Genomic DNA, 18,194 nt, shown 5'->3' with positions numbered 1-18,194 from the left:
TTAAAGTCAGTGTTGTATATGTATCTTTTGACTTAGTCATTCCCATCTAAAAATGTTTCCTATGGAAATAGCCTGCACGCAGTTGAAAAGGCATTTGGCAAGGATGGTGATTATGCTGGTGGCAACATTGCTGTCATGGTAAAATGCTGAAAAAGCTCATTGTCCAGAGAATGGTTATGTCATTACCTTATGTACATACACTGAAATACTTGGCAATGTTAAAAGAAGAAAGTAGATTCCTGTGTTGACACAAGTCTGTAATGTATTGTTAAATAACACAAACATGTTGTAGAAAAATATATAATCAAAATCTACATAATAGAAACACATTACTTAAAGATAATAACGGCAAAGAAAAGGAAAATGAAAAAATTCTATAAGCATCATACCAGATTCTTAGCTCTGGTCCACTTTAAGCAGAAAATGGAGAGGTAGACAGGGGTAGCATTCATGTATTAATCTATTATTTCAATTTGACAAAATAAGTGAGTCCTTTTGAAATACTTTATTTTTTATTTTTATTTTTTAAAATTTATATATATTTTATATCACTGTTCATTTTTAAACAATGTTTGCTCCCCCGCCGCCCGCAGGTGTAGTCCCCATAGAATTTCCTTAAATACTTTATTTATTTATTTATTTATTTATTTATTTATTTATTTATTTATTTATTTATTTTTGTGGGACCCTCGCTGGCGGCCAGGGAACGAACTGGTGGTGCAGAGGCTGTGGGCAGCCTCACAGCCCAGCGCTCAACCGCTGCGCCACCACCAGGGGAGGCCCCCTTAAATACTTTAAACAGAAAAAATAGCGAGGCAGGAGGGATTACGGCAGAGTTATGTCCAGATTCCTGTGGGGACACAAAGCACTAGACTGGAGGTGGAACACGGAGAGGGATCCCTGGAGGAGGGTGTGCACACAGTCAGCTCTGGAGAGGGACAGACAGAATGGGGACTGCTGCTCGGGAGCACCCCAGAGGGTTTCCAGGTCAGCATCCTTGGAGGTGGCCACCTATGTGCACTGACAGTGTGCCCAGGTCATCCTGAGTTCTTCTTCCTTCCTTAGCTGCCATCGTGCATCAACTATTATTCCTGAATATTTGTCACATTTCCCCTCATCTTCACTGCTATTGTATTCAGGCTTAATATTTGTCACCTGGACTGAGGAGAACACATTCCAATAGGTCACTGGGTCCCTATCTGTACCCCGTTTCTCGTACCAGTTTTTCCTTCACTTTGCTGAATGATCTTCTGAAAATGTAGTTTCGACATCACTAACTTCCTTCTTAAACTTTTTCAATGATACTTCACAGATTCTGGGATGTAATCCACCCTTTTAAATCCCTTTAAATCCACCCTTTTAAATCCAGCATACTGAAACTCCACCTTTCCCATCTCCCACCCACAGTAGCCCTAATTTAGAATATTCAGGATTATCTTCATTTCTTTACAAATGTCACTCTTCAAACAAGGGATACATGTAGGTAAAGAGAGAAAATCCATGATATTGATTTGACTTAGTAGTTGGTTGTTAGCCTAACAACATGCAAATATTCTAACTTGTTACTCCCTTTCTGGGAATTAATGTCTATAATTTCATATTTTTCAGGAAACAATTTAGAAATTAATACATGTTAGGGCAAATAGTCTGCTTGCTGCCTTACGGGTTATTTTCTTTTGTAAATATTCTTGAAGGATGCTTCTCATGGCAGAAGAATCTGGCATTAATTTGTATAGTTGTCTATTCTAAATCTGGATATATACACCACCTTTCTAGAATACACACTGTTCTAAAAACACTACACTGACTAAACAGTGTATTTGCTTTGGCTGAACTTAGGGTTAATGGGTGGATTCCATGTACATAATAATTAACAACTGAATTAGGGTTCTGGGAGGGATTGATTTCAAGATGCTGCTACATATTATCCTTCATCCTCTCATCTACTGAAATTGTATCTTTGTTTTATTTTAAAATTTGACTGAATATTAATAAACAATCCTTTAAAATAAATAATGGAGGTTGTTTTCATCTTGTTGATACTCAGAAATGGTTGGACTTTATAACATAGTCAAAAGGAGACCCAAGTAATATGCTATCATCTGGCTCCCTCTGGTGGACAAATCTATGAAACAAACTCCAACTACCCACTGATCTTTTTTGCTAGGGCCTGAATGTGGGGGTGTGTGGGTGTGAATAGTTCTGGTTATTGGTAGAAAAAGAAACAAAAATTGAATTCTTATTATGTGGATACATCAGAATTATTATAGAAAATATCCCCAGGGAATAAAATACATTTCTGTGATAATACATGAAAAACAGTACTAGTGACACTAGTACTAATGCAAAGCAGTACTAGTGACACTGCCGGCACCACAGTGTAAACTGGAATCGAAGCAGGTTTTGCCTCATAGTATTACAACAGTGCCACATCGGGATGAGACATGCTGAAATTAAAAAAATATAGTTAATTCATCAGCCTGAATTCTCCACAGACTATTCCAGAATCTTCCCAAAGCTAGAATTTCACTCAGTAATAGCTTATTTTGAATCCTATCAAATCATTATTTTTGTCTTAAATCAGTTTATTCCGATAAGTTGTTCAGTTGTGATTTTCTGAATTTATAGACTCATTGGAGATGATTTATCTTTATTATGGGAAATTAATTGATATTGAGTTTTATCAAATTAATTGATATTGGTTATGTCTTGCTTTCATATGACATGTTCAATAAGGTTCAACCAGAAAGAAATTGTATAAGGCTTTCAATAAAATTTTCATTACAAATTATTTTATATAATAAGTTCACATTTACTGAGTTAAGCATTTGGGCATTATCTCACTTAAGTTTTTCAACTATCAGACAAAATACTCTATATTTTGTAGAACCTGGCAAAGGTGAACTTAGTACTCATCCAGGTATTTTACTGAGGAGCTATGAGTTTCTAACTACAATTTACTTGCTCGTGAGGTGGGACAGAGATAAGTATATATGTAGTTGATAACCTTATGATGCTTCTTCAGCACTGGATGGAGACTTTGGTTTTATGTTTCCATCTCTGAACTGAGAAATCATAAGTTTCCCTCAACTTACAGATAGATTTTTGTCTTTTCTCCTTTTTTTTTCCCCATCATCTGACCAGACCATATAGTAGAATTTGTCTAGGTTTTATAGCTGGGACAAGTTATTTATTATCATAGCGACAGATATCATAAGAAAACTATATTTAACTCAATTGATTTCATCACTGAATCTTTGAGAAGAGATGATATTTGGTATAAATATAAATATTTGGTATAAATATTTGGTATAAATCTCTTTGAAAGAGATGATATTTGGCATAAAAATGGGAAGGAGGGTAAAATTGCTAGGGGGCTCATGCTAAAGCTATAACAGGACACATGTAGGTTTAGATACTGGAGATCTTCATGGGGAATCTTTGAAAAAGAGATATTCAAGGTGAATATAGGAAACTTTCTGAAATGACTCAGAATAAAGCAATATTCTTAAAGGTGTTCATTGTAATAAATAGCTACCATTTAAGAATTGTGCATTTTCTTTTTTAAACCTCACAATAATCTACTACTTGCTAATGATCTGTTATAGGCAGCATTCACATGAGATGCTTGAAGCCCGAGAACTTAAGTAATTTTCCTGGCTGATAGGTGGTAAAAGTAGGATTTGAACTCATGTGGTCTGGCTAATGGGCCCATTCTCTAAACCACTTTGCTGACAGCAGTACTGTCCAATAGAACCTTCTGTAATGATTGAAATGTCCTGTTTCTGTGGTCCAATAGAGTAGTGACTAGCCTTGTGTGATTGCCAAGTGCTTGAAATGTGGCTAGGATACATAAGGAACTTAATGTTTTTGTCTTAACATTTTATTTATTTATTTTCTTGAGAAGTGGGGTACAGGCCAGAGTCCCGGGGAAGGGGGTGGTGGTAGTGAGAGGATTCACCAGAGAGAGTGGGGAGGTGGTAGTGAGAGGATTCACCAGAGAGAGTGGGGAGCAGAACAGGCAGATGTACTGAAATACACTGCTGAGGGGAGCAGTGGGTGAGACAGGAGAGGTTTGCTGCGCCATGTGGGTTTCTCCTGGTTGGGAATTGAACTCGCACTGCAAAGTCCTCAGACAACCTCACAGTGCTGTGCTCAAACCCCTGCGCCACCAGGGAGGCCCTGTCTTAACATTTTAATTCAAATTGCTTCATGTGGCCAGTAACTACTGTCTAGGGATAGTATAGCTTTGCAACATCTTTCATATTCTGTAGAAGTAGACATAGATATACTACCAATAGGACTGTTGAGAAAACTGCAAACTAGATGGTTTAGTTATCTGCTTAGTCAAAAAGTATTAATAAAAGGAAGGGAAATATTACAAACCAGTTATTTATACTTCCCAGCCATATCTCTTCTCATTCTGCACTTTTTGGCATTTGCAAAGCATACATTTCTACTGCTACCATTAATATTAGATTGTATAGTTACTATTTTGGAAGGCATACATGTTTGGAAGTACATTTTCAAATAACACTTCTTCTCTTTTCTCAGGTTATAGAAACGTTATCACGACTTTCTCGCACACCTTTTGCGTTGTCCACAGGAATCAGGTAAGCTTGTTTCTCTGTGGTTCAAGTGACCCGTTCAGTTCAATATAATGATTACTTGTTGACTGGGTTGCTACTTGCAAATCACTTTGCATACAGTGATCATGTCTTATTCATGTCAATGTAAATGCTGAATACACGATTGAAATTTATTGAACAAGTAAGAACTTTTTTATTGAGTTGAATAAGACACATTGGGTAAATATTGCTTTCAACTTAGTAGTGATTATCATTGACTAGTTTCTTTTGAAAAAGTTCCTCCAGCATATCTTTATATGCAATTTAGCAAGACAAGCAGACATGGTTAAATAAATAGTACATCTTACAAAACTCAGCAGCAGATCCTGAGCCACTCTTACCCCAGATACAAAGCACAGTGACCCTTGGTAGAACATTCTGTGGGCCCTTTCTTAGAAATGGGCTGGGAGTTTGGCAGATTTCAAAATAGCTAGTCCATAGGCTGGATCAAGTCTTAATCTCTTGTAATTTTGCTGTTCAATACACGATTGTTGATACACCCATATCAACATAAATTTTATTTTGCTATTTGTAAACAGCAAATTTTGAAATAGCATGTTTCTACTTTGAAATAGCATAATTTGAGGTACTCTTGATTCTGAAAGGAAACATTAAAAGGTTTTTTCCCTCTATTAAATTATTCATATTTAATTTTTTTCTACAATGGACCTGTAATGGTATCAGCATAACAAAACAGACCTAATTTTGTTTGGAAAAAAGATCTTGAATCTTTGGTATTTCTCCCACATTTTAATTAATTACTTTTTAAAACATGCATCCCTCAAACATTTTAAGTATTAAATTAATCTATAAATCCAATGTGAAAATCTGCTTTTCAATATACTAAATATAATAATTTAGTGCTTATTTATTATTTTAATGGATCTTCTTTTATGAAACATTTGTCATCATGTAAAGGAAGAGTAAAACCTTGGCATTATAGGTAATTACTGTGATTTTAAGACATAAACTTATGTTGGTGTTAATAAAAAAAATTCATGGTAGTGTGAGACAAAAGAGCCAATGGTTAGTCATTGGGGATAAAATAAAGTGATTTTCTTCAAACAGGGGAGAAAGAAAATACCTCATTTTCCTTGAGGACCAATTGATTTCATTTTGCCAATAACATGAAAATAAAAAAGTACAACTTAAACTACTTTTCTAGTCTGAACAGAAAAGTATATCAGAATCAATAGTCACATATAGAGGACCTGGGAGTTTTGTCTGCTGATAATTTCCATCTGTACTTGTGAGCTGAGTCATGCAAGGATGACTATCATCAGGTTGTCAGAACAGATTCCGTAAGTGCAAAGACACAGTGCTGAAGGCAGGGCACTTAGGCGGTTGCTTGTTCTCTGAACTCATGGTGAGGGGGGCTGTGGTGGGTGCTGTGAGGTGAGCCATTAGGGAGCATGCCCACGACTGCTCACATGACTGTGGTGACATCATGTGGTTGCATAATTGCAATGGGTGATTTTGGGTTGCAGATGCCACAGCCTCCCTGGGGAACCCCTGCACACAGCCACAGGGCAGGCACTGTGGGAGAAGCCCCAGTGTTGCGTCAGACAGTGAGTGACTCACTGACCACTGGGGTAGCACATGAGCCTAGACCTTTAGTAAGAGGAAAACACCCAGCCCTGATGTTGCTGATTCACCCTTTCTCCCTTTCCATCTTTCCTAGGCCCTTCCCCACAGAAGAAAGTGTGGATGATGAAGACATCTACAAAGCCCTTCCTGATTTAATAGAGTACGTTGAGCATTTTCAGCGAAATTAAACCACTGCTAATTTTGTATTTATGGCTTTTGACTGTAGATGTTCAAATAGTTTTCAGAAGGGAAAAGTAGCCACTTTTAATGACTAATAATTAATGTCAAAGAGGTGATGGAAAGCTTCATAAGCAAATGTTCTTTAACAGGCTTCTAGTTCCTCTTGTGTGTCTTACATTGTGGGAGCCATGTAATGAAGAGTAAGGACACCTACCGCCATGAATCGAAATTTGGATGGTTCTCAAAGGCATAATAGAGGTAGTAGATGAAACTGGAATTAGATAACTAAGGAACACTTAAAAAGTGAAATAGAATCTATGGCTGCAGTTGTAGGAGAGATAGTGTTTTGTCAGTTCAAGGAAGACAAGGCAAGCATGGGCTGGTGGTGTTCATTAGATGGTGCTTATCCTGTAGGACTTTATCACTTAATAGTCAGGAAAAGAAGATAGTTCTTGCAGCTGATTATCTTCTGCTGACTGAGTGACTGATGCCTATTACAAATAAATATTAAATGTGATCCTCCCCGCTCAAGGAACTGATAACAAAGTTCAGGCCTGTTTGCATAGAATCCCAATTAGAAATAGGTTAGGTTCTAAGAAAGACTCAAATCCTTGGCAATTCATCCCTTCATTGATTTTTCCATCCTAGTACAGTCACCACTCTGAGCTTGTTCTTTAGAGCCATCATGCCTACTGTTCCTTTCTGCCCATACCTCTGACCCCTCGCCATTCAAGTGTCTGCTCAGATGTCGCTCTGCAGAGAGACCCTCCAAACTATACTGTCTGAAGTTGCTGCCACCCCTTACCCAGCTCTGGGTTTTCATGGCACTATCACTCCCTGATAATGTTCTTTGCTTCATTTATTGATTGTGTTCTCATTAGAAAGTAAACTTCATGAGGTCAGGGACTTGACTGTCTTTCTAGAACTTCAAGCAGTATCTACTAGGTCCTATTTTTAATGAATGAATAATTCTTTTAAAACTGCATTAAGCATCTAATATTTGCTAGGCTTTATACTTCAGGCCTGAGCTATCCAGTCAGTTCTTTTTTTTTTTTTTTTAGATCGATCTATCTATCTATCTATCTATCTATCTATCTATCTATCTATCTATCTATCTATCTATTTATTTGTTTGTTTATACAAGCACTGGGTATAGTCAGAAGCATGGGAGGGTGAGAGAATTCACCAGAGTCAGAGCAGGGAACAGAACAGGCAGACTGATGAAATACACTGCTGAGGGGAGCAGGTCTGCATGCCATGTGGGACCCTCACCTGGCGGCCGGGGTTTGAACCTGTGGTGCAAAGGCTGCGGGCAGCTTCGCAACCCAGCGCTCAACCACTGCGCCACCTGGGAGGCCCCTCCAGTCATTTCTTAAGAGCTTATTGAGTGTTTGATTCTGTGCACACCATGTTCTATGCACAACAGAAGGTGACACACAAACTTATGAGGTCTTTGCTATTAGCATCACAATTTGCCAATCAGAAAACCTAATCCTCAAAAGCTAAGGATCTTCCTGAAGGTTATATCTTGAGTAAATGGTGGTCTTCAAATTGAACCCAGACGGTTCTTATTCCAGAACAGACACTCTTAAACAGGATTGACTCTTGGCAGGCCCCTACTTGCTCCTTAAAGAATGTTCCACTGCAGAGGAGAGGAGAGAGAGGCACTGACTACAGCGCCTGTCTAAGCCCCTCAGGGTGGAAGTTCTGGGAATGCCAGTATGACCCACCATCTCTCTGCTTTTCCACAGTAGAAGGTTGAGAGGCATCCTTCATGCCTTTCACCTCTCTCCTTAGTCCTGATTGGTTGCCAAGTCTGGTTGTCACTACTTGATACAGTCTCCTAAGTTTCTGTTTTTCTCCTCATCTGTCATCACCCTAATTATGGCTGAGTATCTCTCATGCATGGTGTTTAGTTTCTTGACTTCCCGATGTCCTTACCTCTCTCTTCTCCCTTCCCGCTACACCAAGATAAAAGTCCCTGTTGATTCCGAGCTCACAGAATGCAAGATCCTCCACAGTTTGGGTCAGCATTTCACACTGAGCAGGGCCCTCTCCTCACATTGCTGGTTCTTCACACCTCTGTCTTTGTGCATGCTCGTGTCCTCCGTCTGGCATGCTCGCCCCTCTTCTCTTGCAGTGAGTCTCACCCCAGGGGTAGAGACTGTGTCACCTTGTGTGAAGCTCTGGTTCCTGGAGCATAGACTCATTCGGCGGATACCTGCTGAATGCATTGACAGTTACTGCTAAGAACCAATTCACAGGGATTATCTTTGGTGACAACTTTCCTGACTTCTTAGAGTTATTCTTACTGTTTCCTCTGTTCCTTTATTCCTCACTCATCTCTTTTCTTGCACTTGTAGAATCAACTGTTTTGTGCTATCTCCACAGAAGTCTACAGGAGTGCTCTTGGCTCTTCGTGATCTCTGCAGTCTTAGCACTGGAGTCTGGGGCTCAGTCGGTTCTTGGCACATGTCTGGGTGGATGCGTGGGTGGACATGTCACCTGAGAATGAATTTTTCTGAAAGAAGAGTTCTCTATAAATCCTGTTACTTCCAGATCTCTCACACTTAGGCACCTTCCTTTCTTTGGAGTATTTGACAGTCGTTTCTGTCAAATGCCAACAGATAATCCTTCACGGCCTGTAACATAGACAACCTTGTGAATGCAACTGTTTTGTAAAATGCTCCAAGTTGCAGAGTGGCATTTATGGTTAAAGTGTCTTTTTTCTTTCAAACATATCAATTTATGATTTTGTAATTGCACAGGCCCAGGAGAGATGCTAAGGGCTGGCAGTAATCTCTCTCTTTTTCAGAGAGATCTCAATGCTTCTTTCTAATGTCTCTGTGTACTTCAAATCTTTGAGATGATTGGTTTACATAAGTTACTTATAGAAGTCATAAACTGAAAGGAAAAACTTCAGTAGTAACGTGTATTGGGTGGAACCAGCTATTTTGCCTTTTACTGAATGGGTTTGCAATCTCATGATGGGTTTCAGAAAGATTCAGCAATCAGTCACTGTAAATGCACACAGAAGCGTTAAAGATAGGGATTATTTTCCGTGGCCAGGTGACCAGTAGAAGATTTTAAAGAGTTTTAAGAACTATATTATGACCTTGGGACCATTTCTTTAAGCAAAATAAAAACAGATAAAAGCAGAATCTGATTGAAGGGCGACCAGTGAGTTGACTTCAAGAATCATGGCTTCAGATATAAACAATATTAACCATCTGAAAAACAATGTTTTTAAAAGGCTATTTATAACATATTAGGTTCTCCCTAACTTCTCTGTCCTCCCCTTATTATACCCTTTAATACAGATAGTGAAACCAAAGTCTTGAAATATAATATGTAAAATGGGAGGCAAAATGGGGCCTCCCTGGTGGCACAGCATGTTGAGCACGGCACTGAGAAGCTGTCCGCAGCCTTTGCAGCGTGGGTTCAATTCCCGGCCGGCCAGGGAGAAACCCACGTGGCGTGGCAGACCTCTCCTCTCTTGCCCGCTGCTCTCCTCAGCAGTGTATTTCAGTCAGTCTGCCTGTTCTGTTCCCCGCTCTGTCTCTGGTGGATCCTCTCACCCCCCCTCGCCTCTGACCTGTACCTCAGTTCTTGTATGAATAAATAAATCTTTAAAAAAATAAATAAAATGGGAGGCAATATGCTAGAGTGATGAAAAGTATAAGAATGTAACAGAGATTTTAAATCCTGGCCCTGGCATTGTTTAGCTTTTATCTTAGACTAATGCAGTAAACTCTCTCTCTCTAAAATGGATCAAACCATAATGCTCACCTGATAACTCACTGAATGCCGGGCTTGGGTGAATGAAATGAGATAATTTGTATAGGGTGATTATATGCTTGTGCATAGTAACAAATCCAGTGAATGTTATTGCTTTGGCCATCCTTATTAAATTCTGTTTTTGTTGTTTGTCATTTTTCTTATTGGGAGGGACAGAGCTATAATGCAAATTTCTGACTCTCTCCAGTATCTCATTTTCTGTCTTTTCTGGATTTTCTACTAAGATTGAGTAAGCTGTTTCTTATTCCATATATTGAAGAATAGAAAATGACCTTTCTATTGTCCCCTTTGTTCTAGTGAAACCCACGTGGACGATGAAGAAGGACTCTACGACTGTGTTTACGGGGAAGATGAGGGTGGAGAAGTCTACGAGGACTTAATGAAAGCAGAGGAAGCCCATCAACCGGTGGGACTTTCACTTGTCTTGTTTTTCACTCTGAGCATTTAAGTAGGAAAGTAATTGCATGAAAGACTAACTAATATAATATTTATGTAACTTCCGTTGGAAGTTACTGTTTTGTTTGTGTTACCTGTGCTTGCTATTTGGAGACATACAAACATGGCATTTTATAGTTCAAAGCAACCAAAAGGAATCTTGCTCTAATCCTTTCATATTTCTGGCAAGAAAACCTAGTCTCAGAGCAAAATGACATCTCACCCAGCTAATTAAATGCCTGGGTGGCAATAGAACATAACTTCAGGGAATCATGAAATTACATTGTTCTAAAAGGAAACCTCTTACAAACAGGCAAATGCTCTCTAAATTTGATGTAAGATAAAATATATATCAAAGACTATTATTTCATATTTGTGAGATGTTAATAAGTCACTTTTTCTTTCATTCTATGATGTGTCTAGCATTTTTACTATTTTATAACCTTAGTGTCAGTTATTGTCATAGTTGATATGTGTCTACAAAACTTTTTTTATCATTAAAATATCTAGAACATTTAGAAAGAATTATTTGGGTTTTTTTGTCATGTATAATTTATGGCCAAAATAAAACCAGTTGCATCAGCTTTTATTAATAGAGTCTTCTTTTATACTAAAAACTTTCATCAGCTAGGTGGTGATTTAGGTTTTTTCCAGGGCTTCATTGAATTTGCTCAGCTCTTTGTACTCTTACCTTTCATAAAAGGCTGGTGGACTGTCCACTGCCCTGATGGGAGGACAAACCTGTATGGGACAGCGTGTTTATAGTAAATGTAATGAATGAGTGCTTTATCCACTACTTGAGCTGACAGGCTGCCTGTGGTAGCATTTTAAGAGTGTTTTTAGTGGCAGAGTATCATCTGTACCTCCTATAATTATCAACTGCATTGGGTGCCAGAAAATTATTCTGTGACTTTCCCAAGGGCAGTCTTCATTCAGCCGACAGCTCTGGCTATTTATGTGGGACAGGGTCAGTGATGGTAATGATCTAAATGCATAGATTACCCTGCAAGGTGCTACGAGCTTTACATCTGTGATTTCGTTGACAGCTCCTTAGAGGTGGTGCTGTGTTTATCTTTACTTTGCAGATGAGAAAACTGAGTCACAGAGAAATTAGGTAACTTGTCCATAATAACAAGCTAATGAAAGCAAAACTGAACATTGTTTTATGTGATCCCAAAACCTTTGCTCTTTCTGCTGTGTGCTTCTACCTCCAATCTTCAGAGCTTAGTGAAAGAGCCAAACACCAATGTGTTAGCTCTAGAAAAAATATTTGAAGAGCTTTACTTACCAACTATCCTTTTATTATTTTTGCATTTATTTCTACAGCCCATGTAAAGTATACTCTATGTTAAAGAAGCCATATTTGCACTATTTATGGTGGTTTCTATTCAATAACACACAATAAAAATTGTTTTAATGTAAAGAGTGTCTATACTCAAAAGCTTATTTTTAATCACCTAATCATTTCCATTGTTCAATGCTGTCATTTCAAAGCAGCAAATATACTTTACATATGTAGTTAAATCTATCTTTGATGTGTTTTGTTGGAATGGAACACTAAAAAATGTCAATAATTTTTACCTCTTTCTACTACTACCCAGTAGATGAATAAATGAATTTGACTAAATAATTTTATCATTCCAATTGCAGAAAAGTCCAGAAAATGATATACGAACTTGCTGCCTAGCAGAAATTAAACAGACAGAAGAAAAATATACAGAAACTTTGGAATCAATAGAAAAAGTAAGTAAGCAGGTATTTTCTTGATGTAGCAGGTATTTTCTTGATGCCCAAACACTGCCTTAAATAGTTAATCTATTAGGCTCATTGTTTCTGTGTTAGTGTGTGTGTGTATGTGTGTGTGTGTTTCTGTGTTCTAATTTTCAGTAAAAAGTTCGGGTTTAAAGATCTCAAAGCAGATGTATTCATCAACTTTTTATTGATTTTTTTTTTTTTTTTTTTAGAATCTGAATGGTACTGTTCGAGGTATATGTAGCAGTAAACACTAGGAAACTAGATCTAGTTTTAGTGGCTTTCACCTTCATCAGTGGGCTTATAGAGTAAGCAAATAAATATGTCGGGTGGTAGTAAATATTCCAAAATAAAATAAGGCAGAGGAAACAAACAGTGATGGGGTAGTGCTGTGATTGTTTTGTGCAGAGTTGTAACAGAAGACCTCTGAGATAAGATCCTATTTAAGTAGACATTTGAGTGACTTGAAGGAGTGCTAGTATTTGAGAGATGACAATTCCTGGGAGAAAGGTCCTCGGATGAGAGTGTTCAGCTTGCTTCAAAGAACAGTGGCAGCTCAGGTGGGTGAAGAAGAATAAGAGGAGAGCAGTGAAATCAGAGAGCTGGTCAAGCACCAGCTCAGGTAGGGGTGTATTGGAGCTTCTAGCACAAGGCTCAGGTGTTTTGAGTACAAGTGACATGATATAACAGATTTTTAGCAGCTCAATCTGATTCTTACCTGGCAAGGGTGGAAACTGGGGGAACTGTTAGGAGGATGTTGTAATCAAGTTGACAGAAAATACTGGTATTAGTAGCCATGGTAAGTGATAGTTAGATTCTGAATGAATTTTGAAAGAATAGTTAACTGGATGATGAATTAGGTAAAAGATATGAGGGAAATAAAGAATGCTAGGATTTTGTCACGAGCAGCTGTATGAATGGGGGAGGTACTTACTGAGATGGGGACGGACAGATTTAGGAATTATGAGTCTGCTGGGACCTAGTAAATTTGCAAAAAGAAGGTTAAGGAGGGAGTTAGCTATATGAATTTCTCATTAAGGGGAAAGTTCAATTGACATATAGATAGGGCCTTTATAATTATGCAATTGTGTTTAAGGCCGGGGACAAGATGGGATTACCTAGGAGATGAAAGTTGATAGAGAAGAGGTTTGAGGTCACCTCTGCTGATTTCCACATTTATAGGTTAGGAAAATGAGGACTGTGGAAAGTTTTGGAAGTTTAGGAAGATACAAATGTGTGAAGCATTGTTTAGGGAAATGGGAAAATAAAATGACTAAGGATATGTAGTTGGATTAAGTGGCGTTGTAGATGCTATTGAATTTTTGGATAACATTTAAAATTAAACCATCAAGTGTAGTTCATGTTTAACTTCTTAGGTATAGGCATTAAATGTGTGGCAAGATAGATTTAACCTGGGTTTTCATTTTTCGAGATGGAATAATGAAGAAAGAGAGAGTGAGGGTATACACAGGACAGTGATTCTTACGATGGCTCGTGGATTGTGAACTGGGTAAGAGGGAAGTGAGGAGAGGAGAGATGTGGGATTGGCAGAGCCAATGATGATGAAGAATCCTTGAAGGAATGAGCTGTAAATGTAAGAGGTAGTGGCCAGACAGCCAATTGCTGAAATGAGTGCCTGGAATGCATGCATTTGTTGATAATGACAAGGTCTTGGGATCTGCCCTTCCAAGTAGAGAGCCAAACTAGGATGGTGCATGTTTTTGGAATTCAAGGAACTGAGAGGCCAGATTACTGGAAGGATTGCTTGTAGCTTCTGTCCCAATATTGCCAATAATGAAAATGGAAGTAGGAATGGAAAGAGCTATGATAGGTCACAAACTAACTCTTCAAAGAATGAAGGGATTGGATCCATAAATTGCTTAAGCAGTAGTCTTTTTTTTTTTCTTACTTCCAGAAGCATTTATTTTTTAAACCTTCTATATTTTTTTAACATTTTTTTTGGTGTGGCTGTATTTATTTATTTATTTTGTATTATTATTCATTTTTGTACAATATTTAATTTCTTCCCTCAAGTGTAATCCCCATAAAACTCCCACTACAGCATCCATAAACCATGACCCTTGTGCTCTTAAGACCCTTCCATTTTGACCCCTGTCCCTCCACACCCCCTGCCACTGTATTCCTCTGATTTATAATTTACCTGTTAGTATTTTATTCTGACCCCTTGTTTGTAAACCTTCTATACTGTAAACATATGAGTGTACTTATATCATTAGATCTCTGTTCAAGTGTGAGATCTTTTAACTAGAAAAAATAGTTTCTGCTTATTTTAATATTCATAATACTGGACTTTTAACAGATATTTATTGTTTGTTGATGAAAAAACTGTTACATGGATTAAGGGGTATGTTGTGCTTTTGTGCTTAATTATCACTCTTCTATTCTCTCCTGGTAGTATTTCATGGCACCATTAAAAAGATTTCTGACAACGCAAGAGTTTAATTCAGTATTCATCAACATTCCTGTAAGTAAAAATAATGCTAATAAAATTCGGTTTACTTCTATAAAATACTCACTTTTCTTATTGGGTCCAAAATCTTATTTATTTTTATTATATATATATATATATATATTTATTACATCATCCTTCCTTTTCTGTACAATGTATGATTTCCCATGAAATTCCCACCACCAATTCACCTGTGCACCTTCACTATGGTCCCTTGTGCTCTTCCCACCGCAAATTCTTCTTTTAACATTCTCCTGACCCTTATTTTTGCCTTATGAGTTCTTATGAGTTCTTTTTGCCTTATCAGCTGTATATTTTTTTTTTTTTAGAAACAGCTAATATGTCATGTCTTCTTTCAAAAGTCTGTCAATACATGCAGAACACAAATGGATCAGTCAGCTCTTGTGTTATTCTTGACTGCTAGCCAGGAAGTGGTAGTCTTAGTTAAATGATCCCCCTGTTGCATCTATTTCTTTGTGCTGTGGAACCCAGACTTCTCTCCCTAAGGGCATCTGTCTTCACCACTTCCTTGGTTGCTGCTCTTGGGTGCTTTCTGCTTCCAGTTGTATCTCCCTTAGCACACATTTCTGATATCCTCCCTTTTTCTGAAGCATGCTTCCTATGATTTAACCATCCACAGTCATGGTAAGATAAGAGGTGCTTTTTTTTTTCACATTTATGGAAGCATTTTGATTACAAGGTTCCTTACAATTATCTTAAAATCCCAAAAGGATACATACCTAGAAGTATAGAATCAATGAGGTCATGCAAGGCAAATGCAAGTTCCTAGGCCTCTATAACTGGCTTTGGTTTTAGTATATAACGTGTATATGCAACATACAAGTTTTAACTTACAGACTTGTCTGTGTCACCTAAGAGGTCCATTATATTTTGATTGTTATGTTCAGTTTAGAGGCACCCAGTCCATTAGCTGCTGCATACTAGCCTTGACCTTGATTTTGGCTACATGAAGACATTCTCAGTGATTTGTAACATAGCAGGAAGAAAAAGAGCACAATAACAAATGGGCATTTAACATAAAGCCATTTGTGCACTGGAGGAAGATGATGATGGTGAACCACCTAAATACAATTACTATAACTTAGGGCCCGTTGACAGTTTATATTCTCACTGCTTTTCCATGCTTTTCAACAAATGACAGGGCCAACATAGTCACATTTCATTTCTGCCCTGCTGGGGAAAAGCAGGTGGTGGAGTCCACGTGTGCTCCAAGGTACACGGGGAGAGATAATGGGAGAATTGCCATCTTGATTCCAATTTTCTCATTTCCCGGCTCTGACATGTATTTGCCGCCTGACTGAAAATTACTTGCTTATCAGGAAAAATGTGAAATTCTGATTTTTGAGTTGCTCCAGTAAACTGCCTAGTGCAATTTATTTGCTCCTTATTTATGCCATTAGTTGTCTGATTTCAAGTCATTTAGTCTGATTGTTGTTAGCTTAGCACCAGGGCATCACTAATTGACCAAAGTACAAATCTACATTTTTATGTCCTGAGGACATGAATCATTACTGTCAATAAAACATTAAGTACTTGGATAGTTTTATTTAAAAATTTAAAATGATTATAAAATGAAAATGAGCTGTGTGTATTTTTATACAAGGAATAAATTATCCTATAATAACTAGTGAGACAATTTCTTTTTTTTCACAGAACACTGGCATTTCAAGTTAGGTCTGAAATTGCTATTTTCCATGCATGTGGCCCCCCTCTCTCTCTTTTTCACTCTCTCCCTTTCTTTTACCCCTTTTATTGCCCCATTTCCTTCTCTCTTTTCCCTCTACTCTCACTTTCTCTCACTTCTCTCTTTGTTGGTGGTAGCAGATGTATATGTCAGGAGCAGTCAGCCTAGTTTTGCTTGCCAAGTCTCGAAACAATAAGGATTCTGAGTTTGTGGTAATTTTGTGGTGGTTATGATTGCTGATTTCCTTTCACATTGTTTTCTTTTCTAAGGAACTTGTAAAAGTTCATCGAAACCTAATGCAAGAGATCCATGATTCCATTGTAAATAAAAACAACCAGAACTTGTATCAAGTTTTCATTAATTACAAGGAAAGGTAACTTATGAATTTTAAATTTTATGGCTGTTCATTTGTAATTAGAGCGAGGATAGTGTTAAATTGCTAATTACTACCAGTTACTGCTGCTCATTAAAATGCAACCTGGGCTGAATTAGAACATCAGGCAGTGAATCTCAGGGTGGTAGTGTGAGTTCTATATGTATGTGTAGCCAAAGAAAAGATCCAGTGACACTGTGTGCTGCTCAAACATTTGCATTGCAAATCCAAATTCTGAGTTCTTTTGCAGACCCAGTTACCATTGAGTTCTGTAATCTTCCTTTTTAGTGCCATAAATATGAGTGATTCGTGTTCTGTGACTATGTGACATGTGTTAAAAAATGAAGAAGCTGAGGTTCAGAGAGATTATGATTAATTTGCACAAGGTCACCTAGTTATTAAGAGGTGCAGGATGAGTGAGATTTGCTGTGCTTATCCATAACTTTGCTTTTAAATAGATGAACATCTTCCTCTTTCCCTGTCTACTTTATTCTTTTGCTTTTTGATCATACAGATTTCTTCCTCTTGTTTCCTTTCAGGTTGGTTATTTATGGGAAGTACTGCAGTGACGTGGAATCGGCCATCTCTAGTTTAGACAACATTTCTAAAACAAAAGAAGATGTCAAACTGAAATTAGAGGTGCCTGTTTATTTTTTGTTTTGTTTGTGTGACATAAAGTAAACCTGTAAGTAATATATTACTTTTCATGATAAATGTGGTAGTACATTTCTCCATATAGTCTTTTTTATGTCTATTTTATAAAATATTTTATTAGATTGCTTTATGAAACAACAATCTAGTATTAATAATGACAGTAGTAAAATCTAAGATGTTGGCTCTGTGTTTTATGTGCATTATCTCATGGTATCCTCATGACCCTGTGAGATAAACTCAATTAACTTTCTTATCTTATGGGTAAGGGAGCTGTAAGATAAGCCAAATTTCAGAGACATTATGGATAATTTGCCCTGGATCACCTGAGTGGTAAGAGATGAGGGGTAAATAAGGTATACATGAGATAATGCATATGTAGATTTAAAATGTTTGTCAAAAAGTAAGACATTTAGGGACAGACATATAAAAGGGTATGGATATTGCCTGTAAGAAAGGAATACAAAACTGACACAAATATAAGATTTTTCCACAAATATAAAATGTGAGATTAAGTAGTATGTGACATGCACTAATTGTTAGGGCTTCCTGAGTACAAATGAGCCATCACCTCAATGTAGGGAAGAAAGCGGAAGAGTCATCATTTGAGTCAGA

At 37.6% G+C, this 18,194-nt stretch overlaps 1 protein-coding gene across 2 annotated transcripts in view; it reads left to right on the top strand.

Annotated features, from left to right (window-relative positions):
* Positions 1 to 18,194, top strand: part of VAV3 (vav guanine nucleotide exchange factor 3) — a gene marked incomplete at its 3' end in the record, with an annotated part of 291,483 nt that overhangs the window by 116,452 nt on the left and 156,837 nt on the right. For both annotated transcript variants that reach the window (XM_084243513.1, XM_084243512.1), the window contains exons 3-9: positions 4,555 to 4,613; positions 6,310 to 6,375; positions 10,491 to 10,599; positions 12,279 to 12,371; positions 14,797 to 14,865; positions 16,825 to 16,928; positions 17,468 to 17,567. In XM_084243513.1, coding sequence (XP_084099639.1) covers positions 4,555 to 4,613; positions 6,310 to 6,375; positions 10,491 to 10,599; positions 12,279 to 12,371; positions 14,797 to 14,865; positions 16,825 to 16,928; positions 17,468 to 17,567 — 600 coding nt within the window. The remainder of the gene's footprint in view (positions 1 to 4,554; positions 4,614 to 6,309; positions 6,376 to 10,490; positions 10,600 to 12,278; positions 12,372 to 14,796; positions 14,866 to 16,824; positions 16,929 to 17,467; positions 17,568 to 18,194) is intronic.

This window comes from Talpa europaea (genome assembly GCF_964194135.1).
Source record: "Talpa europaea genome assembly, chromosome: 9".
In the NCBI taxonomy this organism is placed as follows: Eukaryota; Metazoa; Chordata; class Mammalia; order Eulipotyphla; family Talpidae; genus Talpa; species Talpa europaea.
The sequence above is the reverse complement of the archived record's forward strand: the minus strand, read 5'-3'. Positions and strand labels throughout refer to the sequence as shown.